The sequence below is a fragment of the Electrophorus electricus genome, chromosome 7, assembly GCF_041902795.1.
Source record: "Electrophorus electricus isolate QZ-2024a chromosome 7, ASM4190279v1, whole genome shotgun sequence".
Classification (NCBI taxonomy): Eukaryota; Metazoa; Chordata; class Actinopteri; order Gymnotiformes; family Gymnotidae; genus Electrophorus; species Electrophorus electricus.
Window position 1 is genome coordinate 33,942,237 of NC_137503.1, and position 27,210 is coordinate 33,969,446.

Sequence of the window (27,210 nt, forward strand, 5' to 3'; positions counted from 1 at the left end):
CTGTTTCTCGCCTGTTTCTTGCTGTACTGCTGCTGAGTTAAAGAGGCATCTTCTTCAAGTATTGTGCTCTATTTAAGACACTGCAAAATAAATTGGAAGATGTCATGACTTGCACAAGTTTCCATTTAGTCTACAGAATGCATAATCTATAACCCACTTACATTAAGTGTTGTTCACTTTCACCTACCAGTAAAGATGCATTCATTTTTTTGCAACAGATGATGTAAGTTTTGTCTTACTTTCACTTTTAGTAGTGTTCTAAAGGAAACAGACAGATTAAAGATTTAAAAATAATTTGGTGTTAGAATTTAATCTAATGAAATTATGTGATTATGAGACTTTACTGGTTTGCAAGAAAAAACACTAAAATGACAAGAAAAAAATTGTACATATGTTTTTAAACAACATTTATAAACAACAGTGAACTTACATTAGAAAGCACAAGTTTCACAATTTCATCTCGAACCTAATGGGAATAGGAGAACATTTTTGCCTGTAAGACACCATACATTTTCAGCTAGCACAACTGATAAGCAAATTGTGACAAGGGGAGAAATATAAAACCTACCCTTTTTTCTGCGAAACAACCTGTCAGCAAAATGAAAAAGCCCTACAATGCAGAGGAGAAACAAATATAGCCACTCCTTTTGTTTTAAATCAAATGTACCACCAGTACTTCTGTGGAGAAATACTTTAAAGTGTACCTGTAAGGAGTTAACAATGGTGAAGGCATACTGGATCAAGACGTTGATGAATGATTTGTCATCCATGAGAAACACAAACAGGCCCAGGACCCAAGTCCCCCCAAAAACTGGAGTTAGAAAGATGATAACTTTGATAATACTCTTAGCTGCCTCTTTGTTGTCCTTCTTATTGTTCTCAGCTGCAGTGGGTTTGAGGAGCGTTACGATAACCACCACCATGGAAAACATGTTAATGAACACCACGATGCCGACAGGGAAAAGAAAAGCATAAATTGATCCTTTCAGCGTCCCTTCATATGTCAGCCAGCAGGTAGTTCTGTTGTAATATCTTATATCAGTCCTCTTGTTGTAGTATAAATATGTTGCTCCCACTGTCACCACTGGGCAAATGTAGCCGATAGTGACGGAGAGAATCATGTACACCTTTTTCCTCAGTGTATGGAAGACGAAAATGAGCTGATGGAGAAGCATGATACTCAAGCAAAGCATCCAAAAGAACATGGCCAGGTAGAAGAAATGCTTTGCCAGCACCATTATGAGACATAAAGTGTCAGTGAGGATGCTTTGGAAGCTGCAGGCTATGAAGCTGCAGTCAGCTAAAAGAAGACACAAGGCAATGTTGACTAGGGCGGTGTGACGGAAATGTGAGAGGTTGCTTTTAACTATGGCACTCCAGACCAAAAATTCAATGAGGATGAAGACTACCAGGGAGCAAATGGAGACCCCCAGGCCAATATAAGTTATTTCATTTAGTAGAGGCAGTTGGACTGGAGTCCTGGACATCAGCATAGAGAAGGAGGTCAAATGATCACACTCACAGTAGATGAAGTTACTAGAGCTTTGAGTCAGGTTGCAGCCTTCTTCTGACCACTGTAGCTCCGTAGTGTTCCAAAACACACAGTGCAGGTTAGTGTTGGAGTCGCTCAAAGAAGCCACTGGAAAGGCCATTCTGATATTAACAGGAGATGTTTTGTTTTCTGTAGTGACACTGACAACCAAGCTTGGAAAAGTTGAGTCTGTAAAATTGCCTTTTGGCAGTCGTGAAGCCATGTTTTGTAATCCCACTGTTTTCACCATAGAAGCAGAGGAGTTCAACTCAAGCTCCATATTGAAAACAGTTCTATTGCAGACAGTGCTTTGCCGACAGACTTGAAGTTGGATGTTCGAAGTGTTATAACCATCACTGGTATTTAGTTTAATGTTATATACCAAATTTTCCACAGAGGATAAATAACTTGAAGCCAGGGCACCATCACGTGTTATATCTCCCGAGTTCCAGCTTTCATTCAACATACTGCTTGCTGATTCTATGAAATTCTGAAACATACAATTTTATTTTTTTCAATATTTTTTACTTAAGAAGTGCAATTGTTTTCATTTGAATCTGTCCATAAAAGTATGTTAGACTTAATTTGACCAACTCAGTACCATCATTGCTACTTATTTCCAAGGAAGAATGCTTTGTGTTTATCAGTGGGTTATGGGAAAGGTTTGATAAGGCTTGCCCATGCTGTAGTTTTATTACCCAGTTGTGCACTTGAGAGGGATTTAGCAACTGACAAGTGAGTTCCTGTTAGAAGTTTTGAACCTCTACCTCATGTCTCAATCACCCCCTGACTGTGATTGGCTGGCTGTGATCTGGCTGTGCTTTGGTAGACAAAATTTACTGCTGTCCTTCAAGGCTAGGCTGGGCTGACTGCACAGCAATGGAGCAAACAGTCCACGTGATACTGTAATAACTGCAATTAAATGCTAGATGTAGCCTAGATTAAAATATTCTGTGCATGAAATTGTGAAAGGGGAACTATTTTTTCCTCTTACCAACTCTAAAGCTCTTTGTTATTTAATTAGAAACAGATTCTTAGTTATCTTTACCAGTTATGTATGTTGCTATGCAAATAAGATGCAAATAACCACAGACTAGCTCTACTCTCTAAGAGAAGCAGATCGCCCACAAATCTTTACATTTCACATAAAATGACAAGTTCATTGTGGTAGTAATTGTTGCATTATATGACTGCAGGATATCAGAGAACAGTTATCAGAGGCTGAAGGAGACCCAAAATTATTTACACACATTTACTCTGTGGACCAACAGATTATTCATTTGGCTAGAAACACAGTTGGGCTGAACTGTGGACTGAATGTTATTTCATCTTTTTTGATGAGGTGTGTGTGTGTGTGTGTGTGTGTGTGTGTGTGTGTGTGTGTGTGTGTGTGTGTGTGTGTGTGTGTGTGTGTGTATATGGTGGTGGTGGTGGGCAGGGGGGAGGGGGCGTTAGGTCACAGCAAAGATGGTAGTGAAATGGTGGCCACATGAGAGAAGGAAATGGGATGATACCACTGAGAAACGCTTACTGGCAGTAAAGTTTCATCTAGACTGACTCTGGATGATGCACGACTCATTATGTTGAAAACACTGACTGTAGACATAACATCACCATAAGTGATGTTTCCAGCTATAGTGGTATTCTTCAAATTATCAAAAATGGAATTTGCCTGGTTCAGTGTGGCTCCAACTCCTTTTTCAAAATCCTAAAATGAGGTTAATAAATAATTGAATAAATCAATGGACATGATATAAATAAAGAAATAAAGAAAGAAAAAAGAAAGAAGTGAAAGAATGACGTTTTGCTTACCCCTGCTGTGGAAGTCAGTATATTCAGCTCTTGTTTGACACAAAAGCTGACAGGATCTCCCCAGACTCTACCATTGCATGCTCGCACAACTGTGCCCACCCTGCCTAGTTGAGTGCAGAGGATTGTTGCTGTTGTGCCATTCTTTGTCTTTGGCCATATATCATCTGCTTCACAGACTTCATCACCAGCTGAATAAACATTTTGGTCACTTAGAGGTTGCCAAATTATATTTCTGAAATAATTATTTAAGTGCCAAGGGTTGTCTTCTAATTGTTACATGCTGCAACTTTCTGTCACTGTTATCAGTCTAGTACTCACGGTATATAATGGGTATGCTAAGATTGGTGATTCGTGTCTGTTCCACACTGTTTGTTATTTTACAGCTAATGATTTCTGTTGGTGTTCGGTCTTTCTTGCAGTTGATGGTAAAAGTTTTATTGTAGCTGACTATATTCTTTTGAACTGAAAAACAAAACCAGTGATATAAATGTCTGTTTGTGTTTATTGGATGAGTATTGCTGTTAGTTGAATATTTATTAAAATACAAATCATAGATTATGTATAAATATAATTTATGATAATAACGGCATGCTGAATACCTGATTGTTGTGGTGGTAGATCACTGAGTGTAACTGTGTAATTCTCTCCACTCACATCTATGGAGCATATCACATTAAATGAAATGTCCTGTGCCACAGTGCAGTCTGGAGTTGGTGGCCTGCTTGTGACATTAATTATTTCTGGTAGGAGTGCCACTTTAAGCTCTGCTGAGGCCACATGTGATACTGATCCACGGGTAAACATGCAGGTGTATACTCCTGAAATGTAGTCAAACCAAATTACATGAGACAAGAAGAAAAGGCCCAGCATTGTTTTTGTGGTGGCCAGTAACAGTTATTGTTATAGAGTCACTTGTACGGCATGTAGAAGAGCAGCATAACTGGAAGTATTTTTCCAGTCCTGCGTTCCAGCCTCTGCTTAGCACTAATTGTGTGAGTAGGGTTTTCTCAGGAGGTTGCATCATTATTTCTGATTATACAGGATAATCCTTTTTTTTTTTTGCAAGGAAATGCTCAAACTTGTACATTCACTGCATAGTCATAATTATCCTGTCCCAAATCATTAGTCTGATGTAGGTTTATGATCCCTACCTGCCCAAAACCATGTTATGTTTATGAGGCTGATTGATGTCGTGTCTGTACAAGATTGTGATAGGATGACCTCTGACCCAGCTCCAATGATCTGTGGGTCTTGGTCGGGTCGTGTAATCTGCCATGTGCACGTGTCCATTTTCTCCTCCATACTGCAGTTCATGGTATACTGTGAGTTATAACACACTTTGTGTGGAGGAACGTCAATACTGACCAGTCCTGTTATGTTTAAAAATCATATGTACATTTAACACAATTTACAATGGTGTTCAAAACAACAGTTCTTTTAAGAAGTGATGTTAAACTGAAGTGGAGATGAAGCTGCTATATTTACCTTGGGAAGTAGCATTAATATCTACTATGTTTTCATATTTTTTCTTCAGCGTTAAAATTATGTTTTGAACTTTTGCAGTCTTAAATGTGGCATTGAGAGACACTGTATAATCCTGACTACTGGTGTGTCCAAAGTTAGAACAGAGGGAAAGCATGTTAGTAAAGAGAATGTGATAATTATCTGAAAATCAGGTAAACTTAAGGATAGAACCTTAGAAGAGAGGGGTTTTAAGTACCATATTCTTGTTGTTGTGGCAAGTGAGTTGAACCCATTCAGTATCTTGAATTGATCTAAGAGCTGAAGGAAAAAAAACATCGTAAGCATTCAGACATTTGATTTCTAATGTTTTGGTCGTGAATTCAGATTTCATAGAGTCTCCGGTGCTAAGTGTGAACTTGTGATTATACTGATTACAGTACTGTATATATTTATTACTGCACTACTACTTTTATTTACATTTTTGGGTATTGTCACAGCTTCAGTATTTAGATTATACTGGACAAAGTAGAGTTTTAAACCTACTACAGATTGATAGTCCCCCTGTGTTCTCATTGTAATAGTTCCACTGATGGAAACTGTGCAAAAAGAGAAAACTATTTTAGAGTTTGTAAACATAGCCATACAGTCTTATTCTGGTATCCATTTTACCATTTGCTTACCATTTGCTTGGGGAACACACAGTGGAGTGTAATCAGATATATTTGCCACACACAGGTAATTATTGCAGCAGGTGCTTACAGAGTCACACACTAAGTCACTCCAAATGTAGCCTTCTTCACACCAGCATGTCGTCTCAATGCCAATGATCTCACATTCTAAGCCAACACACATAAACCCAGGATTAAATCAGCAATGTGTATAATGTGACCACATCCAACTGAAGGACATCTCCATCCAGGCAGTCATGTACAAGTTAATGGTATCATTGCTACCTGGTGATGTATTGAGCACCATTTAACCCTAGAGGGGGTTGTACACATTACCACATGCCTTCTACTACACTGTAGCACTGGTATGTAACATACCAGCATATTTTCATTCACTGCTACATTGGCCAAGAACATAAAAAAAGTAAAAATTAAGTAAAATAACAGTAATACACATCATGGTAATTCCTGGTAATTATTTAGTTGTTATAAAATACTAAATAAAATACTATTTGTTGATATACAAGTTTGACATTTTGTAATCAACATTTGCATATTTGCCATACAAATATTACAAAAATAAATACAACAGATTAAACTTGAAATTTATTATTATTATTATTATTCAAACTTTACTTTTGTAAGTATATACTGGGGCTTACGTGCTGTCATTGTAGCTTCCACAATGGTTACTGTGTCTATGGTGAGCTGGTCGAGTCCAGACAGAAAAGCTGACACATCCAGGGATGCATTACCCTCTATCAACACCTCTGCCAAATATATGTTGGAGGTGTCCCCTGTGGAAACTGGAACAGAAAGCGAACACAAAGCTACCAGCATGTTCAATTCCTAAACATTTACAGTGATTAAGAATCATGAGTAAAGGGATGCAACCTCTTCAAAAAGTTCTGAAAGGAATCAGTAGTCCCCATAACAGGGGCAATACTGTTGGCCAATACTGATATAGAAGAGCACAGGTTTTCTAATCATGATTTAGCACACATTTTTTCATGCATGTGACCTCGATGTGCATTAGTCAAATGTGAAGTGCTAGGCAACTGCTACATCAAGAATGCAGTAAAATACAAAAACCAGATTAAGGTACTGACCAGCTCTGCAAACATAATGCTGTTATACAATCAGCTTTCTTTTGATTTCAAAGAAGTACTGACAGCTGCTAACAAATTTGCCAGTATATGAACTTCTATACTATATTATACTTATTATACTTCAGTGTCCATATGAAAACCACTAGAAAAACAGTTATTGTTGATATAGTATACTCACCCATATAAGATCCATATGAGATCTGTTGAGAAACAAAAAGAGGTAATTACAGTGTAACCAACATCTCTAGTAAACCATGGTTAGACTGTAGAGTGGATAATGCTCTGAACTTTACCTGAAAACAGAAGAATAGGATTCCACAGAGGAGCATACTTGTGTCTTTCATTTTCTTGAACCTAAGAGACAAACCAGATATGGCATGTTGCAAATTAGATTTTTTAATATAAGCACTATGAGAGAAACAGAAAACATATTGGAATAGATTAGTAGCATATAGTGTAAAGTACATCTACGATGGCATCAGTAGGTATGAAAACTTCATCTGTCAACACTTGTGACAGCCATCCAAACATACTTGAACCCTGTTTATCACCAAATACACAGATGTCCTGAAAACATTACAATTCATTTGGTTAATACTGTCTGAGATCAAACCTGCTGAAACTATGAACCTCTGTGTGACCCTATCAAGCAGGTATATGTTAGCAAAAATGCAGTTTTTATAAATGGAGCATTGACTTCTGCAGTGACATCAGGACAGTTTAACTGGAGAACTGTGTGGGTCTGATGGGTTGTCAGTAGCAATTCAAAGTGAAAGGGCACTAAATTTGATTTTGTCACATCTTGAAGAAAATGACTTGTCCTCACTTTCCCTCACCATCCCTCATTTTTGAAAAAAATACTTTTGCTGTAATACTGCCTGTACTGACAGTCACATTGGAATTAAACTCATGTACTATAATTTTTTTTTTTTCCATATAATTACATGGATCTGTGAAAAACTTGATTCTGTTGGTCAGTCCAGACATATGGAGGTCTGTTATTTATGGATCATTGACCTGAATAATGAACTGCAGACGTCCACATCATATCAGTATCTTGGTCAATCTTTGAGGATTTATTTAGCAAAAATAACTGGCTGGATGTACATGATCCCTTACTTTGTTTTTACCATAAGTGTGCACATTTGCATTTAATATTAAATATGACCACAAGATAAAATATCATTTGTTTATTCAGTGACGCTGTGGTCACAGAAGTAGGATGTCAAATGTCTGTTCACTTCCTTTAATTGGAGGACATAAGGAGTTCCAGCCCTATCATGTAACACAAAACAGAACTGACCCATAGAAGTCAATTATGGTTGCCCAGAAAGCCAAAGGTTGCTCACAGTGGAAATGCTCCTGGCCACTAGGGGTACTTCACATGTTTAGTTCATATGTTATGTATCAAAACAGGAACAAAAGAAGAAGCTGAAGGAAAAAGGGAGTAGACAGAGAGATTCTGGCATCCAAACTTAAGTTCAGTGGTGTTGTAGAGAAAGGTTGAGCTTTCGGGCTATAGCAAGAAGGAAGAGAAACCAAGATTAAATGGTTTCCTGATGATTCCATGATTCAGTCTTCACAAATTCATGTGGAAAATGCCAACCAATAGTGGCCAGGAGCACTTCCTTAGTAAGTCTCAAATTCAGCATTTAAATTTTTTTTTCTCCATTTTGGTTAATGCTGTTGTGTTGTCATAATGTTTCAGTGCTGAGAACTTTTGATTATTTCCACAAATGCAGCGTATTTTTTAAAGCGGCATTTTTGTAATGTTGTTGTGTTTTCACTAATGTATTTGTGTTTTGCCTTCTTATTCTTGACTTATGTTTGCATTGTAAATGCTGTTAAGAATGCACTCTCCAAGCCGCCATAGTCAAGTGACATAGATAATATATGCATACAAGTAGGCAGAAAAATCTGTGAACGGAAGAGTTAACATTTTGAAAAATTGTTCAAAAATAACTCCATATCCTTCAAACAATATATCGCTGCTACACCTCAGTAAGTAAAGCACAGGGGTGTAGTCATGACATGCTGAGTTGTTCTTGTACCAAATATTATTGGTTAAGACATGAGCTCTAAGGGACTTTTACTATGGTATAATTAGTGGTCATGATCTAAGGGACTTTTACTGTGGTATGATGTTTGGACGCAAACAAGGTGGTCCCACCATTTCTGAAAAAGCTCTCCTCTTAGAATTGTATTTACAAAATTACTCTCTATAGTTTACAAAGGGTTCACACTTTTAATTCCCTAACATATATGAGATTTAGATACACTCAATGGGGAATATACTTTATTTTCTTAGTTTTAAGCTTCAGTTTTCTTTGGATGCTGCCTTTAGGACTAGCAGGTATAAACCAACGTAGACCAGCAGGTAATTGGTTATAATGAATGAATAATAAATAGAATAATAAGGAGAATCTGCTCTGCATTTGCTTTGTCATTCTTTGAGCATGTGGGCATAGGCATAATCTAAATAATTCTCCCTGCTCCTCTTTTCTCATTTCAATAAAAACAGTGATTGAATCTTTACAAAGTTGTTTTGGCATAGTGCAAAAATATTTGATGTTTGTATGTAGGCTTGATTGATAATCACACCCACCGATATCTCAGGTATTCAGAGCCTCCAGCATCCGTACATGGCTCAATGGGTACTTGTCATGCATAAGTGTACTTGTAGTTTAAGTATGCATGACAATTTAATTAGACATTATCTTGTTTACAATTCAAATATTATCCTCAGTGGTTCATAAAATACATTTCAAGTTTAGTTTTCATTGAGTAAAATAGGTGCACGGCCTAAACAAAATATTATTTCAGCATGTTATTCTGCAGTTTTAGCACCTTCACCAACTATGACATCCTGCTCACTGGTCATGATATGCCATGATATGATAACAGATTAGATTGTTTTGGTCATGATACACCATATTGATAATAGATTGTACTGTTTTGCATTTGATGTGAAGACAAGATATGGTGAGTAATCTTTGCACTCTGGAACATGGCGAGTCACTCAGTGAAACTTTCCCTCTTCTCCGCAAGCTGAAACAGCTGCATCAGTCTTAATAGCAACTTTTTTCAAAACTCAGTGTCACAAACTCAAAAAAAGGGGCAAATAATCCCCACAAGATACTCTGTATGACCAATCAGATACTTCCAGCTACACTTACAGATGTACTACAGCAGCAATGTGCAACTCAACTTTACTGCTGCCTAATTCTTTTATTTTTTTATATAGTTTTTACTAGTTACAGTTTTAGCTATAGGTAATCTGTACTGTGTAAGGATATATACAATGGAAAAGTCAAGCTTCCCAACTTTTGTTAGCAACATACGAATTCATCATATTTTATTCACTGTGCCTTTTTTTACTTTTGTTTTTAATTTTACTTTTTATTTTTATTGATTAAACATATACATTTTCATATTTTTCTTTGCTATATAAATACCATTAATATTACATTTTAAAAGGTAATTTGCTTACATATGTTTTTAAATGTACTACTTTCTCTTAATATCACTAATAAGGGTTAGAAATAAACAAATATACAGAGAAATGGTACTGACCTTATGATATACATTTTAAGCCTGATGGTCTCTGTCATAACATCACATTGCCAGAATCAGCTGTTTCCCAGAATGAAAGGAAAAGTGTAATAAACAAGTCTGGCAAACCTGAGGTGGAAGGAAAAAATGAAGGCCATTTACAAATGCCTCATCTCTATTTGCATTTTTGCATGCTGTAGTCAACAGAAATATTATAGGTTATTGCTTTCCACTGACATTTGACTAACAAATCTAGCTGTGTTCTTGATGGACTTCCAAAAGCCTTACAACCAGTTCTCCAATCAGGGACAGGAACTTTGGAATGTCTTGCAATTAGGATACAGATTTTTCTTTCCTTTTTCTTTTTGTCTATTACTTAACTTTTTTTAGAATAGCTGCATACATGTATAGCTGTAAAAAAAAAAAAAAAAAAAAAACTTCATTAATACTGCCTAGTAATTTCACTTCAACTTTGGCTGCATCATATATTAATACCATACAAAATAGTATGTAAAAAATAGTGCACCATTCAGATTTTCATAAACTATTCACAATGGTTACTCTTAATGATTGACATACTAATCTGTCTGTGCATCCAAAATGTGCTCAAGTGTGTTGCACATATTAGCGTGTACTCATAAACTGGCCATAAAGCACATTTGTAGTATGTAATATGTAGCATGTGGTTTTGGACACAGCCAATTTTAAGTTGTGACTTTCAGTGATAAAACAGTGAATAAATGTACAGCCATATTTTTTTCAAAATTAACATTTAAAAAAAAAAAATGTATGCAAAACAAAACAACTGTTTTTACCTGTTTTCCACGTAGTTCTGCAATAGCAGATGAACACTAAGCTGATATTCTGACACTTTGTTTTTCACCTGCAGTGCTGTGGTCACTGTCTGTTAGTTTTAGATTCACCTTCATGACCTTCATGTCTGCTATTGTACTTGACATAAGGGTTATACCTATAGCACCACCCCACACATTTGGCTACATGTACAAATTATCATCTGGTTATGAAAATTAAGCACCGCTATCATATGCCTCACTCCAGTGCAGCCTAGGAAACCTGACAAATGTCAGAAGGGTTTGGTGAGGAGATTAATTAACAAATACATTAATGAATAACTACTAGAAGCCATCACCACCAACAACAATAAAAAGACTTTATAATAAACACAAACAAGTTTTAGATCAATTATAAATAATCCACTGTATGACTACAGTTGAGATACAATGAACAATAGGAAAAAAATAACTTTGTAGCCATTCAGAGTGTGCAACGCTAACGTTATATATTTTTTTACTTCTCAACCAGGCCTAGATAAATAAATAACTGAATGAATGGATGACACCAGCATGATAACAATGGTTATTTGGCTGAGCATAACGCGATCATTAAAACAAATATAACACTACATAAATGAGTCAAAGTAATACCTAAAAGGAGGTAGTAAAATTAACATCTTAAACAGGAAAAACTAGGAGACAACATCTGATCAGAAAATCTTAAGTAAATGCTGGATATTATTGTATTTGTACATTTGAAGAGTTTTCATCCTCTGTTGCAGGGTGAATCTATTCCCCAAAAGCTATGTATGTCTGAGAGTATCATTTGCAAATGACTCAGCCTTGTTTTCTTTGAATTTGTTAGTGAAATTGGCATCTATGGAAACCTCAATGTTTTGTGTGCTCATTCAAAATGAGGAGACATAATTTAAGTGATGAAGACCTGTTCCTGTATGTGACAGTCTGATTTAAGGTCAAGCTAGAACTTAAGTAAAGGTCTTCACTCACAGCACTGAAATAATGGCAGAATTTATTTATCCTGGATGTGAACAATATTTTCAGGATGGTTGTTAGGAGGAAAGGTGAAAATAATAAACAAAACAATGCTAACTTATTCAGAGGGAATCCGCAGAAATTAAATAGTAAAAGAAAAGAAAAATAAAATACAACAACTTAACTAACATAAGCCAGGGAAATCGAAGTATACTAAGAAAAAAGCTGTCCTCCCTACGAATTAAGTTTATATTAAAGAGAAAATATGCTGGTTCAATAGCCAGTTCAGGCTTCACAATGGATGATTCACGAAACGCCTCAGCAGCAACACCATACGAGCTATAAGATGTTTCTACCACTACCTCAACAAATACTGTTTACCAAACAGATATTAAGCCACAACATTCACACAAGGACTGGGCTGCTAGTCAGAGAACCAGGAACGCAATTAAAATCGCATCAGAAGGATATGTCCGCCTTCTTCCTCTCATCGCGCCCCCTGCTGGCGACCATTAGCACCTTTGCACGTACCTACCTTCAACGTATAGGGAAAAAACAACCCAACAAGTAGAGGGTCGTAACATGTAGATTGACTGGTGTGCTCATTATTACGATCTTTAGGCAAATACTAATGCATTTTTATGTCTCTCTTTAATTATATTCTTGTTTATTAGAGAAACACCTAACAACGAGTGTACAGAAGATCCACTTAAATCAATTACAATCACAAAGTGCAATTCCATATTACCCTAATTAGGATATTATTGCTTTTTAAATTATTCATATAAAACACTACTTTCATGCATTTTTAATTAATTATTTACAAATTACATATTTTTTGTAAAAGTACATAAAGAATACAAATATCCTCACAAGAAAGGGATTCCTCAGCATTCTGACAATTCTGTCATGTTTTACTATATAATCAACGAAGGACATTGTGTATTTACATCCATCATACTGATTTTGTGTTTTACGTTGGGGATAAGCTCAGAAAGTGATATAAAAACTGTTAGATCACCATCCACCTGATTATTATGTGTATCCTTGCAACCATTTAGGCTGAAATCACTGTTTTGCTGGGTATAATTGTGGTGCAGGTATGCCTATTAATATTAATAAAATAATAAATAATAATAATAGTAATCATTTAATTATTAATAGCCTACTTGTCTGGTGGATTATGGCATTACTTTGCTGACATTCTAAAATGTTCTACAATGTTCTAGAACAATTCTGTGTGCATGGAAGTTTATTACATTGATAATCATTATGAAGCTGGTAAATATTCATGGGATCCTTATGCAATAAACCACTTACAAAACAATGAAAAATAAAGTTCACCCGAAAAGACTAGCAATTATGTTTGGCATTAAATACAGTATTGTTTGTGTAGTCAGAATCCCTGCATGCCTGCCAGCCTTAGCGCAGAGAAAGCATGCTAAAGTGCACGTGGGCAAATAATGAACAAAGGAACAAAAGTAAACCACCCCAAACATGCTTCGATAATGGTCTAATGTGCCTAAAATTAAACTATGGTGCAGAGTAGAGAATGGAGATTATGAACAGGTGTTGGACTCTGAGACAGAGTGAGGAGGGATAGCAACAGGTGCAGGAGGTAGGAGCTGTGGGATGACGAAAACACATCATGCAAAAGGGTTCGCTTTTTGTGTAAAGTCTCAGTACAAGCCTAAAAATGGTTTATTACGTTTCACCTGTAAACAAGTTGAAAGCTTGTTGTTCACATCATTATGTATGTATTTAAACCCCTGTGTGTGTGTAGTTATTTGTCAGTCAATATACCTTTTGCACAATCATGAAACCTAGTAGAGAGGTGTCAGAGATGCAGAGAGTTTGTTTATTTTCTCCTTTTTATAAAAAAACAAACAAACAAAAAAAACGATTTAGACTAGCAAGCTACTGACTTTGGGTTTGTATTCTCTACCATAGCTCTGCAATTAAATTAACTTCAAATTCTTTGTGTACTTTGTGTCCAAAGGTTTGTTTTCCTCTCAAAATTACAGTGCATGATTCCCCATCTTTCACTAGTATATAATCTAGAAATGAGATTGTCATTCACCATTACACATATCCTCCCGTTCTGTTTAAACTCCCATTCTTTTTTTTTTTTTTTTTTTTGTGATAGCTGTCAGTAAAAACCAATATGAAAATGGTCATATTAACGATTGATTTTAAGAGAGATACTGAAAAGATCACTGGGGTAGCAAGCAAATGCAAAATCAACAGCCAGTTGTTGTTATTCTAAGTATAATTGTTCAGTGCAAATATTATATATATTCTACTTAAAAACAAACCAAGCAAACCCTGGTCTTTGGGAATAGGTTCTCTCCCCCCTCCCCCAAGCTCTGTCATACATTCAGTTTGTACAGTGAGAGATGACACATGGTTGGCAGCCAGTAGTTTATTTGCACATTCTGTGGAAGTTTTTGATCGGCTCAAGGGTGCATTGTGTCACTTGATGAGCCAATGAATTTAAATGTATCTGAGTTGCTTGAAGTAACAGATGAAGAGTAAGCAGCTTCTGATACATTATACACATCTGTAAATAGCAGGAGGTTAGATATGTTTTTTGACCATTCAGAAGTGGAGACAGGGTATAAGGACACATATAGATCTAAACCAAATACAAAACAAGAAATTATTTGAGGAAATACTGGGAGCTATATGAAATTCTGACAAACACACCTGAAATAAAATTAAACTATTAGAGTATATATATGTATATCTTGAGTTTAATTTAATTTTCAACTTGATATAGCTTGTAGGTTTGGGAATGTGCATGTATGCATTTTATGTAATTTAGTGACCTATATACAGTTACTTACATCTCCTGTGGAACCTATATATTGAATACTTTCCATTAGAGGGCGAGGATCCTGCATGATTAGCCTAAAATGAAGAGGTACCTTATATGTCAGTAACTATGTGACATTACATAGCTTTAAAAAAAGTACACAATACTCTAAGAACAGGCACAAGAGAAAAATCATTTTTGCAGTGTTGAATGTTGGAGAACTGTTGAGAAAGAGCATAGAAGGTAGTGAACATGTTTTACCCTGGTGAGGTTTGAGCTAAAACTTCCGAACTTCAGTTTTCCTAGGAACTTCTCCTGGATCTGTGAGCCATCACAACAAATGGACTCAGAAGATAATTTATATCATTTATATGTATATATTGTATTGCATTTCTACACTTACACAGCTACTGCAAACAAAATCCCACAATTCTGAGGGTCTTTTAAAGAGCACATCTAAACACTATATTGTACACATATGAAGTGGATTACATAAGAATTGAGAATCGTGAAGTTTTGGTCTCTATCAAAAGTATTTATTAAATTGTTAAAAATCAGTATTACAAAATTAGCTCCAATTACAGGGTGAAATTAGACCTTGCAAACTGAAATCTGAATGACACAAGGTGACCCAGAATAGCCTTTCTCTGTGATACACTATTCAAAATATGGATGTCATATATAGATATGATTCTAATGATCAGAATATCATAAAGAGCTCAGTTTTCTTGGAGGTATTAAAGTGTGTGATTCACACATATTTCTCACAGGTTCTAGAATTTCCCTGTGGAACTACCTCCATTCCTTCATGTGGTTGGCATAATTTAGTCGGTAACAATGCTGTCTGTCCTGTGACAGACAAGCACACCACACTGTACCAATAAGAGTTCCTGGGCAAGACTCTACACTACATTCGCCTACCTCCGTAACATGATTGAAATTTTAAGACACCTTGGATAAGAGTATCTGCCAAAAGTAGAAATGTAAATGTAGTCTGTGTGTTTACATAACAGAACAACATTTAGGCAGCTGTACAAGAGCAATGAGAACCTAGACAGGGTTTAAGCTCACATGGTTCTAGACTATGATATGTACAGGATTACTGCAGATGCATATATGCTGTTGTCCTTTATGGATTAGGATGTCATTCTAGTTTTCATCTGTGTCAATGATTTTTGATGATCATTAACACAGGCACGAGGGAATACACACCTTATTATCCAGTAGAGGTCCGAATACCAAAATAAAGAAACCCTTTGAAGAGATAAATGCAGATATAATTATTACATCAGACTGTGCTCTTTATATACATATTAAATACCTACATCCAGTTTACATTGTTCTATATTTTCATTGTTATGTATTTAAATTTTATTAGGTTTTTTGTTTTATATTTTAAACAGTACAAATGTATTGAATAAAATAGTAACATCATTACTTTCACAGCACAGCTCCCTCTTCCTAGACTCCTCCCTGTGTTCGTGTAACGTCGTGTGTTTCATGGACACACCCCTCTTGTACATCACACCTGTTCCTGGTTTTTTATTGTTAACGTATGCATTTAAGGTCCTATGTTGTCAGTAGTCTTTGCCCCATGTGTGCTGTATTTCAGCTAAGTCATCATTTGAGCCTGTCATTTGCTTGCTTTGTTTTGCATTGTAGTGTTTTTCTTCACGTGTTTTAGTTTTGTTTTGTGTGTTGTGTTAATGAACGCTTAGCACATCCCAGCTCGTCTCAGTATCCTGCCTCGCCTCCTGTTATGTTATTACAAAATGCAATAATAAAATTTACACAATCGAGCCTTGAGCAGTAAGAGGGGAAAGTATGTAATCTAAACGTCCAGCCACAATTTAGGTAAGTGGAAACTATGTGCTTTCTTGGTCAGTCTACAAAGCCATGGATAAGATACTGTACATGTGCTATTTAGATACATGTCCTTTCAATTACAACAAATACATAAATATATTATATTATTACCTGCAATGAATTAAGGAATGCAAAGACCGCATGAATTCCAAAATGTGAGGACACCATGGTCCCGATACCGAATCCCCAGGTCAGACCAAAAAGAGGGGTCAAAATCGCCACACATCTGGCAATTACCAACATGGTGTGTTTCTCATCTGGCTGAGTAATGGCACCAACTCCCCTCCTTAGCATTGCACATAAAACCACAATGAGTACCATCATGTTTATGACCACAATTGTCAGAGCAGGAATCACAAATGCCAGGAGTGCCTTAGTTTGATCCCAGTTCAGCCAACATGAGTTCATTTCTTGAACATATCCTCTGTTTCCAGCTGTTGATGCCACAGTGATGACAGCTATGAGTAATGGGGCTCCATAGCCCACACTGAACGCTATGGCCAACATCCTGGACCTGGACATTCCAGAAAAGACCATGATGGTGCGGTAGAGGAGCAAGAGTGCTGACAGGAACATCCAGAAGAAGAGAACAAGATAAAAGAAGTGGATGAAGAATGTCACTGCACTGCAGGGACCCAATGGTGTAACCTGTCCTCGTTCCACAATGGATGCTCCAATGAAGAAGCATATGTCTGCAATCAGGAGGGACACAGCGATGTTCACTATGGAGACATGCCGCATGTAGGATGTGTCATTCCTTGTCAGGGGCTTCCATACAATGGTTTCAATAATGAGGCACAACAGCAAGCTGCCTATTGAAATGACAAGGCCAATGTAAGTTATGTAAGATAAGGCAAAACTGTTGGCAGAGAAGGGTGACATCAGGATTGAGAATGAAGTTGTGTGAGTACATTCACATGTAACTGTGTTACTTCCTTTCCCTGAATCCTTCAGCTCACACCCAGTTGAGTCCCATCCGCCAGTTCCATCCAAAAGACTAAAGTTCCAAAAGACACACTGAGGATTTCCCAATGTATTATTTTTAACATTAAAGTAAAGGGAGATGTTATAGGTATTTGGGTCCATCTTGATCACAACTACATCTCCATTAATTCTGGTATCTCTTTGACTGCCGTTGCTGTGGGCAGCAGTTCTAACAGGCAAGACATTGTGAAAGGCTGAAAGAACTATTATAGTGATCATGTTTGATCCACTGGTGTGTGGAATATCTATTTTAGTAGTTGAATTTATGCCAGATAATTCTTGAAATGAGCTATTTAAAAAAGTCCTGATGAGTTGGATTCTTGGTGTTGTTATTAAGAAGGGCTCATTTGAGAGACTGCCTCCAATAATTTCGATCAACTGCAGAAGTGTTGAGCTAACGTTCCTGCTGGTACTTTCTATATTCAGAGTCTTCCATGTTGCCTGGGCTTCCTCTGATGCAATGACATCCACTGTTTTAAGGAAATCCTTGAAATCAAATTGACACAAATAAGAAACTGGAAAATAGTGATCAGAGTTAGATATAAAATCAGACGCTAAATAAGATGACCACAAAACTATAAATTCAAACATATCTGAATGTTCACAGACAGTTCAAATTTTATTATGAGGGAATAGGGCCCTTGCATTACATTTGCTACATGTATTACATTTAGTAATCTGTTATCACCCAAAGAGTTATAAATTGTGAAAGGGAAAAAAAACACACCTACTTACCTTCATAATATCTTTATCAATGACAGCTGACTGTGAAAAAGAGGCGATTGTCCTGAGTAAATCCACAACTTTTAAAAGAGTCGCGGAAACCTTTGTTATGTTTTCTGAATGCTTCTCTGCAGTACTACTGAGATTAGCAACAAACTGTCGAACGTCAGTCACTTCTAAATGCTAGGGTCAAAAGTAAAACACATCAGCACATAATTTGTTGTCATGTGAAAACAACAAACTTTCTAAATGAAAATTCTACATTAAATAAAATAAGGATTACTTCAGCTCTATCTGCCAGGTCCTGGAGGACACGAAGGGTGCAATTGTTAGATGTGTCTCTCCACTCTCCCATTGGACTACACACTGCCCACTGAATGCCAGCGTTGCCTCCTTCACAGTGTCTGAATGCTGTCTGATTCACAACTCCAACTCCAAACTTGCTATCCGAGCAGTTGAATGCTAAGGGGAGAAATGTGTGCATTTAATAGATAGGATAATTTTTAAGCTGTTGAGATATATAACCAGCCCTCGACAGACACTGTATAATACATGTTAAATCTCTGCTGTCTGCTCTACTGTCCTGCCCTGTACTATATACTTAATAATTGTTTAATCCAGTGTATAAAAATTTGCACAAATTATGACATTGTGTTGTGTGTCCTGCAGAAACTATATTTTATTCCTCACTCAGAAAAAAAGTGAGGAAGAATGACAATAAAGTTTAGTTTGACTTTGAAATAATCCAAAGAGTTGCTCTGATACTGCTGCTGGGTAAACCTGGTCCAACATCTTCTGTCTGAGTGAAGTTAGATATGACTTCTGAATTAGTGTTTCATGTGATATTGCCAATAGAATTTAGACAGTGGAAGGTGATGCAGTGAAATAACTAGGTTTCTACTGTTTTCTGTTTGTATTTTGTTAGTTTTTGGAACCGTTTTGCTTGCCCACTCACACATACACTTTCCAGTAAACATGATCTAATGCATGACATATTCTTGAACATTTAATAGAGATAACAAATTAACATAAATGGGAATATGCTTATTATCCTTGATTTCCAGTTTAGCTAGCCTAGTTAAAAAGTTATGTAATTATGTATTTACAGTACTGTGAACACTGTGACTCAGTGTATACCAAATTTTAACCAAGTATTTGTTAAAATTTCTCATTACAATCAACCAGAACTCGTGATGGACTCGTCATCCTAAACTAGATATGACTCACCATTTTTGGTTGTTCTTAGTGTAACAGTCTTTGAGCTGTAACTCAGTGCACTCAGGCTTGCATCTGCAAGATGACATGTGAAAGTCACATTCTTATCATGAGACTCACACTCCTGTTGCTGCATAGTGTAGTTATATGTGATGCAGCCTGACCCAGGACCTGTGAATGACATATTGAAAATGAGGGTCAGCTAAATGCTGTAAATGTAAATATAACTACTTTGCAGTCATTGTTCTGCAACATTTGTTATCTTCTGAATCTACTAAAATATAATTTGTTTTAACATGTTTTTGGTCTGTAACTAATATGCATGACAGAATGTGATGAATATGAATGCCTGCTGTCTGTCTGTATGACCTGGTGGTGTTAGTAAGACAGATAGAGGTTCCTGGAGCCATTCAATTGTATAGCTGCTGTGAGCACAGCACTGAAGTGGAATGGTCAAATTCGCACATTTATACATTTTGTCAGCGCCTGCTTGGATATTGGGGTGTGGCTGAATGTGAATTCTTTGCCATTGAATAAGTGGTAATGAATTCATTTCCGTAATGCATTCATATATACCTGTGAAAAGAAAGGAACGTTAAATCATTATAATTTCAGGATAATTTCTTTAGAAGAATGGTTTCTGGGAAGCATGCTTTATAACCACCATGATATTTACTTTGTTTTACATCATATTCACATTATTTATTTATTTTTTAGAGACCACATATACAGCAGTGGTATTGTACCATGCATACCCCTCACAAATGCAAACACATCATACAAATCTTGCACCTTCTGCCCTATTAAATTAAAGAGCCACAAGTATTCGAAGAAAAAAATTATATATTTAATAGGGGAGTTGTTCGTTTGCGCGCCGAGCTTGGCAATTTGATTGCAGACGTTTCGTCCCCATTCGAGAGGACATCATCAGTGCGGATTGAATTATGTTGGATAGTCCCAATGTTCATCTTTAAGTAGAGTTTGGGTGATGTTATCCAGCATTAATGTTTTGTTCATATATATATATATATATATATATATATATATATATATATATATATATATATATATATATATAGAGAGAGAGAGAGAGAGAGAGAGAGAGAGAGAGAGAGAGAGAGAGAGAGAGAGATAGAGAGAGAGAGAGAGAGAGATATAGAGAGAGAGATAGAGAGAGAGAGAGAGAGAGGGAGAGAGAGAGAGAGAGAGATAGAGAGAGAGAGAGAGAGATAGAGAGAGAGAGAGAGAGAGAGATATATATATATATAGAGAGAGAGAGAGAGAGAGAGGGAGAGAGAGAGAGAGAGAGACTTACCACTGTCTTCAGCACTTACTCTTCTTACTTTTAGAGTGTGGTTATTTTTAAGGATGTTATATTTAGCAGGATTTAGCAATGGGTCAACCCCGTCCACCCTCCAGTTTATGTCTCCTTTGGCACCATCTGGAGGATTACAGTTCAACTGCATTTCTTGCAGAGGATATATTTTGCCTGGGTTTTGAACTAAATCATACTCCTCTGAAATAAGAAAATATTAAAAGCCACTGAGTTTCATGCATCTTGAAGTAAAATTGTGATGTAAACCTTCAAAAGAGTTGACACTAAACATGAAATTAGAACATAGTTAAAGTCTGAAATTTGAATAATAGAAGCAGATGTTGAAACTGTAAACAATAAACAATTTACCAGACACATACCTGATTTAGCAACAATGTTTTCAGCTAATTTGTATCCTTCTGCAGTGAGTGTTCTAGAGAGATTTGAATTCACAGACCCAAAATCAAGCTCATATGTAGCTGTTGTTTTAATTGTGATGTCTGCTATTACACTCCCAGGCCTAATATACATCAAGAGCACAACATTCAGAGCATTAGTCATTACAACATAGGACAGCAGACAAAATCAGAGTTTTTAGCATTAATTTATGCCTGCTAGTGTTTTTGAAAATGATGAACTTACCTGAATCTAAAGAGTATTGCAGAGCCTGGTTTGTAGCCAGCTATGTTTTGGTAATTATCATCAATCTGAAAAATTCAGTATTGTGATAATTTTGTAAGACAGATAGCCAAGAGAAAGAATAGCATGGTTAGCTGAAGTAAATTGCTTACATACTTAAATTGGTTACAGTCATGAAAAATAAAGAACATCCTCCTTAAATTCTATTTTTGATTAAAACCTAAGTTTGTGGTCCTCACAAACAAACAGCTAATGTCAAGTGACAAGAAAAAAAACAAACAGATTTGTGAGGGTGTGAGTCAACAAAAAATGGCAGGAAGCAAAAAAGTTCACAAACAGGAAACAAGTCCACAAAACTGAAAGCAAAGATGCTTTACACAGGTTAACACACATCCACATAGCAAGACAACAGGATGACAATAATTCACGAGAAGGGCAGGAAACAGGAGAATATACATATACAGAATATACAATAATATACATGGCTGAATCAGGGAAGGGAATGAGGGACAGGTGGGGAGAGGAGTGAATAGCTAGACACAGGTGGGGAGAGGAGTGAATAGCTAGACACAGGTGGGGAGAGGGAGTGAATAGCTAGACACAGGTGGGGAGAGGGAGTGAATAGCTATACACAGGTGGGGAGAGGAGTGAATAGCTAGACAGGTGGGGAGAGGGAGTGAATAGCTAGACACAGGTGGGGAGAGGAGTGAATAGCTAGACACAGGTGGGGAGAGGAGTGAATAGCTAGACACAGGTGGGGAGAGGGAGTGAATAGCTAGACACAGGTGGGGAGAGGGAGTGAATAGCTAGACAGGTGGGGAGAGGAGTGAATAGCTAGACACAGGTGGGGAGAGGGAGTGAATAGCTAGACACAGGTGGGGAGAGGAGTGAATAGCTAGACACAGGTGGGGAGAGGGAGTGAATAGCTAGACAGGTGGGGAGAGGGAGTGAATAGCTAGACACAGGTGGGGAGAGGGAGTGAATAGCTAGACAGGTGGGGAGAGGGAGTGAATAGCTAGACACAGGTGGGGAGAGGGAGTGAATAGCTAGACACAGGTGGGGAGAGGAGTGAATAGCTAGACAGGTGGGGAGAGGGAGTGAATAGCTAGACACAGGTGGGGAGAGGGAGTGAATAGCTAGACACAGGTGGGGAGAGGAGTGAATAGCTAGACACAGGTGGGGAGAGGGAGTGAATAGCTATACACAGGTGGGGAGAGGGAGTGAATAGCTAGACACAGGTGGGGAGAGGAGTGAATAGCTAAACACAGGTGGGGAGAGGGAGTGAATAGCTAGACACAGGTGGGGAGAGGAGTGAATAGCTAGACAGGTGGGGAGAGGGAGTGAATAGCTAGACACAGGTGGGGAGAGGGAGTGAATAGCTAGACACAGGTGGGGAGAGGGAGTGAATAGCTAGACACAGGTGGGGAGAGGAGTGAATAGCTAGACACAGGTGGGGAGAGGAGTGAATAGCTAGATACAGGTGGGGAGAGGGAGGGAATAGCTAGACACAGGTGGGGAGAGGGAGTGAATAGCTAGACACAGGTGGGGAGAGGAGTGAATAGCTAGACACAGGTGGGGAGAGGAGTGAATAGCTAGACACAGGTGGGGAGAGGGAGTGAATAGCTAGACACAGGTGGGGAGAGGAGTGAATAGCTAGACACAGGTGGGGAGAGGAGTGAATAGCTAGACACAGGTGGGGAGAGGGAGTGAATAGCTAGACACAGGTGGGGAGAGGAGTGAATAGCTAGACACAGGTGGGGAGAGGAGTGAATAGCTAGACACAGGTGGGGAGAGGGAGTGAATAGCTAGACACAGGTGGGGAGAGGAGTGAATAGCTAGACACAGGTGGGGAGAGGGAGTGAATAGCTAGACACAGGTGGGGAGAGGGAGTGAATAGCTAGACACAGGTGGGGAGAGGGAGTGAATAGCTAGACAGGTGGGGAGAGGGAGTGAATAGCTATACACAGGTGGGGAGAGGGAGTGAATAGCTAGACACAGGTGGGGAGAGGAGTGAATAGCTAGACAGGTGGGGAGAGGGAGTGAATAGCTAGACACAGGTGGGGAGAGGGAGTGAATAGCTAGACACAGGTGGGGAGAGGGAGTGAATAGCTAGACACAGGTGGGGAGAGGAGTGAATAGCTAGACACAGGTGGGGAGAGGAGTGAATAGCTAGACACAGGTGGGGAGAGGGAGTGAATAGCTAGACACAGGTGGGGAGAGGAGTGAATAGCTAGACACAGGTGGGGAGAGGGAGTGAATAGCTAGACACAGGTGGGGAGAGGGAGTGAATAGCTAGACACAGGTGGGGAGAGGAGTGAATAGCTAGACACAGGTGGGGAGAGGGAGTGAATAGCTAGACACAGGTGGGGAGAGGAGTGAATAGCTAGACAGGTGGGGAGAGGAGTGAATAGCTAGACACAGGTGGGGAGAGGGAGTGAATAGCTAGACAGGTGGGGAGAGGGAGTGAATAGCTAGACACAGGTGGGGAGAAGGAGTGAATAGCTAGACACAGGTGGGGAGAGGGAGTGAATAGCTAGACACAGGTGGGGAGAGGGAGTGAATAGCTATACACAGGTGGGGAGAGGAGTGAATAGCTAGACAGGTGGGGAGAGGGAGTGAATAGCTAGACACAGGTGGGGAGAGGAGTGAATAGCTAGACACAGGTGGGGAGAGGGAGTGAATAGCTAGACACAGGTGGGGAGAGGGAGTGAATAGCTAGACAGGTGGGGAGAGGAGTGAATAGCTAGACACAGGTGGGGAGAGGGAGTGAATAGCTAGACACAGGTGGGGAGAGGAGTGAATAGCTAGACAGGTGGGGAGAGGAGTGAATAGCTAGACACAGGTGGGGAGAGGGAGTGAATAGCTAGACAGGTGGGGAGAGGGAGTGAATAGCTAGACACAGGTGGGGAGAGGGAGTGAATAGCTAGACAGGTGGGGAGAGGGAGTGAATAGCTAGACACAGGTGGGGAGAGGGAGTGAATAGCTAGACACAGGTGGGGAGAGGAGTGAATAGCTAGACAGGTGGGGAGAGGGAGTGAATAGCTAGACACAGGTGGGGAGAGGGAGTGAATAGCTAGACACAGGTGGGGAGAGGAGTGAATAGCTAGACACAGGTGGGGAGAGGGAGTGAATAGCTAGACAGGTGGGGAGAGGGAGTGAATAGCTATACACAGGTGGGGAGAGGGAGTGAATAGCTAGACACAGGTGGGGAGAGGAGTGAATAGCTAAACACAGGTGGGGAGAGGGAGTGAATAGCTAGACACAGGTGGGGAGAGGAGTGAATAGCTAGACAGGTGGGGAGAGGGAGTGAATAGCTAGACACAGGTGGGGAGAGGGAGTGAATAGCTAGACACAGGTGGGGAGAGGGAGTGAATAGCTAGACACAGGTGGGGAGAGGAGTGAATAGCTAGACACAGGTGGGGAGAGGAGTGAATAGCTAGATACAGTTGGGGAGAGGGAGTGAATAGCTAGACACAGGTGGGGAGAGGGAGTGAATAGCTAGACACAGGTGGGGAGAGGAGTGAATAGCTAGACACAGGTGGGGAGAGGAGTGAATAGCTAGACACAGGTGGGGAGAGGGAGTGAATAGCTAGACACAGGTGGGGAGAGGAGTGAATAGCTAGACACAGGTGGGGAGAGGAGTGAATAGCTAGACACAGGTGGGGAGAGGGAGTGAATAGCTAGACACAGGTGGGGAGAGGAGTGAATAGCTAGACACAGGTGGGGAGAGGAGTGAATAGCTAGACACAGGTGGGGAGAGGGAGTGAATAGCTAGACACAGGTGGGGAGAGGAGTGAATAGCTAGACACAGGTGGGGAGAGGGAGTGAATAGCTAGACACAGGTGGGGAGAGGGAGTGAATAGCTAGACACAGGTGGGGAGAGGGAGTGAATAGCTATACACAGGTGGGGAGAGGGAGTGAATAGCTAGACACAGGTGGGGAGAGGAGTGAATAGCTAGACAGGTGGGGAGAGGGAGTGAATAGCTAGACACAGGTGGGGAGAGGGAGTGAATAGCTAGACACAGGTGGGGAGAGGAGTGAATAGCTAGACACAGGTGGGGAGAGGAGTGAATAGCTAGACACAGGTGGGGAGAGGGAGTGAATAGCTAGACACAGGTGGGGAGAGGAGTGAATAGCTAGACACAGGTGGGGAGAAGGAGTGAATAGCTAGACACAGGTGGGGAGAGGGAGTGAATAGCTAGACACAGGTGGGGAGAGGAGTGAATAGCTAGACACAGGTGGGGAGAGGGAGTGAATAGCTAGACACAGGTGGGGAGAGGAGTGAATAGCTAGACAGGTGGGGAGAGGAGTGAATAGCTAGACACAGGTGGGGAGAGGGAGTGAATAGCTAGACAGGTGGGGAGAGGGAGTGAATAGCTAGACACAGGTGGGGAGAAGGAGTGAATAGCTAGACACAGGTGGGGAGAGGGAGTGAATAGCTAGACACAGGTGGGGAGAGGAGTGAATAGCTAGACACAGGTGGGGAGAGGGAGTGAATAGCTAGACAGGTGGGGAGAGGGAGTGAATAGCTAGACACAGGTGGGGAGAGGGAGTGAATAGCTAGACACAGGTGGGGAGAGGAGTGAATAGCTAGACAGGTGGGGAGAGGGAGTGAATAGCTAGACACAGGTGGGGAGAGGGAGTGAATAGCTAGACACAGGTGGGGAGAGGGAGTGAATAGCTAGACACAGGTGGGGAGAGGGAGTGAATAGCTAGACACAGGTGGGGAGAGGGAGTGAATAGCTAGACACAGGTGGGGAGAGGGAGTGAATAGCTAGACACAGGTGGGGAGAGGGAGTGAATAGCTAGACACAGGTGGGGAGAGGAGTGAATAGCTAAACACAGGTGGGGAGAGGGAGTGAATAGCTAGACAGGTGGGGAGAGGAGTGAATAGCTATACACAGGTGGGGAGAGGGAGTGAATAGCTAGACACAGGTGGGGAGAGGGAGTGAATAGCTAGACAGGTGGGGAGAGGAGTGAATAGCTAGACACAGGTGGGGAGAGGGAGTGAATAGCTAGACAGGTGGGGAGAGGGAGTGAATAGCTAGACACAGGTGGGGAGAGGGAGTGAATAGCTAAACACAGGTGGGGAGAGGAGTGAATAGCTAGACACAGGTGGGGAGAGGGAGTGAATAGCTAGACACAGGTGGGGAGAGGAGTGAATAGCTAGACAGGTGGGGAGAGGGAGTGAATAGCTAGACACAGGTGGGGAGAGGGAGTGAATAGCTAGACACAGGTGGGGAGAGGAGTGAATAGCTAAACACAGGTGGGGAGAGGGAGTGAATAGCTAGACACAGGTGGGGAGAGGAGTGAATAGCTAGACACAGGTGGGGAGAGGGAGTGAATAGCTAGACACAGGTGGGGAGAGGGAGTGAATAGCTAGACACAGGTGGGGAGAGGGAGTGAATAGCTAGACACAGGTGGGGAGAGGGAGTGAATAGCTAGACACAGGTGGGGAGAGGGAGTGAATAGCTAGACACAGGTGGGGAGAGGAGTGAATAGCTAAACACAGGTGGGGAGAGGGAGTGAATAGCTAGACAGGTGGGGAGAGGAGTGAATAGCTAGACACAGGTGGGGAGAGGGAGTGAATAGCTAGACACAGGTGGGGAGAGGGAGTGAATAGCTAGACACAGGTGGGGAGAGGAGTGAATAGCTAGACACAGGTGGGGAGAGGGAGTGAATAGCTAGACACAGGTGGGGAGAGGAGTGAATAGCTAGACACAGGTGGGG

The 27,210-nt window shown here is 39.8% G+C and overlaps 2 protein-coding genes across 5 annotated transcripts in view; both read right to left on the reverse strand.

The window, feature by feature from the left end:
• Positions 1-201: 201 nt before the first annotated feature.
• adgrf3b (adhesion G protein-coupled receptor F3b) lies at positions 202-7,430 on the reverse strand. Its single transcript, XM_081717613.1, has 15 exons — positions 7,411-7,430; positions 6,878-6,938; positions 6,763-6,784; positions 6,138-6,281; positions 5,488-5,643; positions 4,829-5,008; positions 4,495-4,713; positions 3,943-4,161; positions 3,662-3,805; positions 3,344-3,531; positions 3,063-3,239; positions 705-2,021; positions 569-610; positions 431-466; positions 202-258 (listed from the first exon to the last, which is right to left on the reverse strand). Exons 1-15 carry the CDS (start codon positions 7,428-7,430, stop codon positions 202-204), a joined length of 2,982 nt encoding a protein of 993 aa, XP_081573739.1.
• A 6,394-nt stretch (positions 7,431-13,824) lies between these two features.
• Positions 13,825-27,210, reverse strand: part of adgrf6 (adhesion G protein-coupled receptor F6) — a 44,406-nt gene continuing 31,020 nt past the window's right edge. For 3 of the 4 annotated variants that reach the window (XM_081718232.1, XM_081718231.1, XM_081718230.1), the window contains 12 exons: positions 21,484-21,548; positions 21,222-21,361; positions 20,842-21,042; positions 19,896-20,102; positions 19,539-19,697; positions 18,595-18,773; positions 18,324-18,494; positions 16,716-18,074; positions 15,951-15,992; positions 15,000-15,059; positions 14,770-14,833; positions 13,825-14,483 (listed from right to left, as the gene is read on the reverse strand). In XM_081718232.1, the coding sequence (XP_081574358.1) occupies positions 14,380-14,483; positions 14,770-14,833; positions 15,000-15,059; positions 15,951-15,992; positions 16,716-18,074; positions 18,324-18,494; positions 18,595-18,773; positions 19,539-19,697; positions 19,896-20,102; positions 20,842-21,042; positions 21,222-21,361; positions 21,484-21,548 (2,751 nt within the window). In that variant the 3' untranslated portion in view covers positions 13,825-14,379. The remainder of the gene's footprint in view (positions 14,484-14,769; positions 14,834-14,999; positions 15,060-15,950; positions 15,993-16,715; positions 18,075-18,323; positions 18,495-18,594; positions 18,774-19,538; positions 19,698-19,895; positions 20,103-20,841; positions 21,043-21,221; positions 21,362-21,483; positions 21,549-27,210) is intronic. The other variant, XM_081718233.1, reaches the window with a different exon arrangement.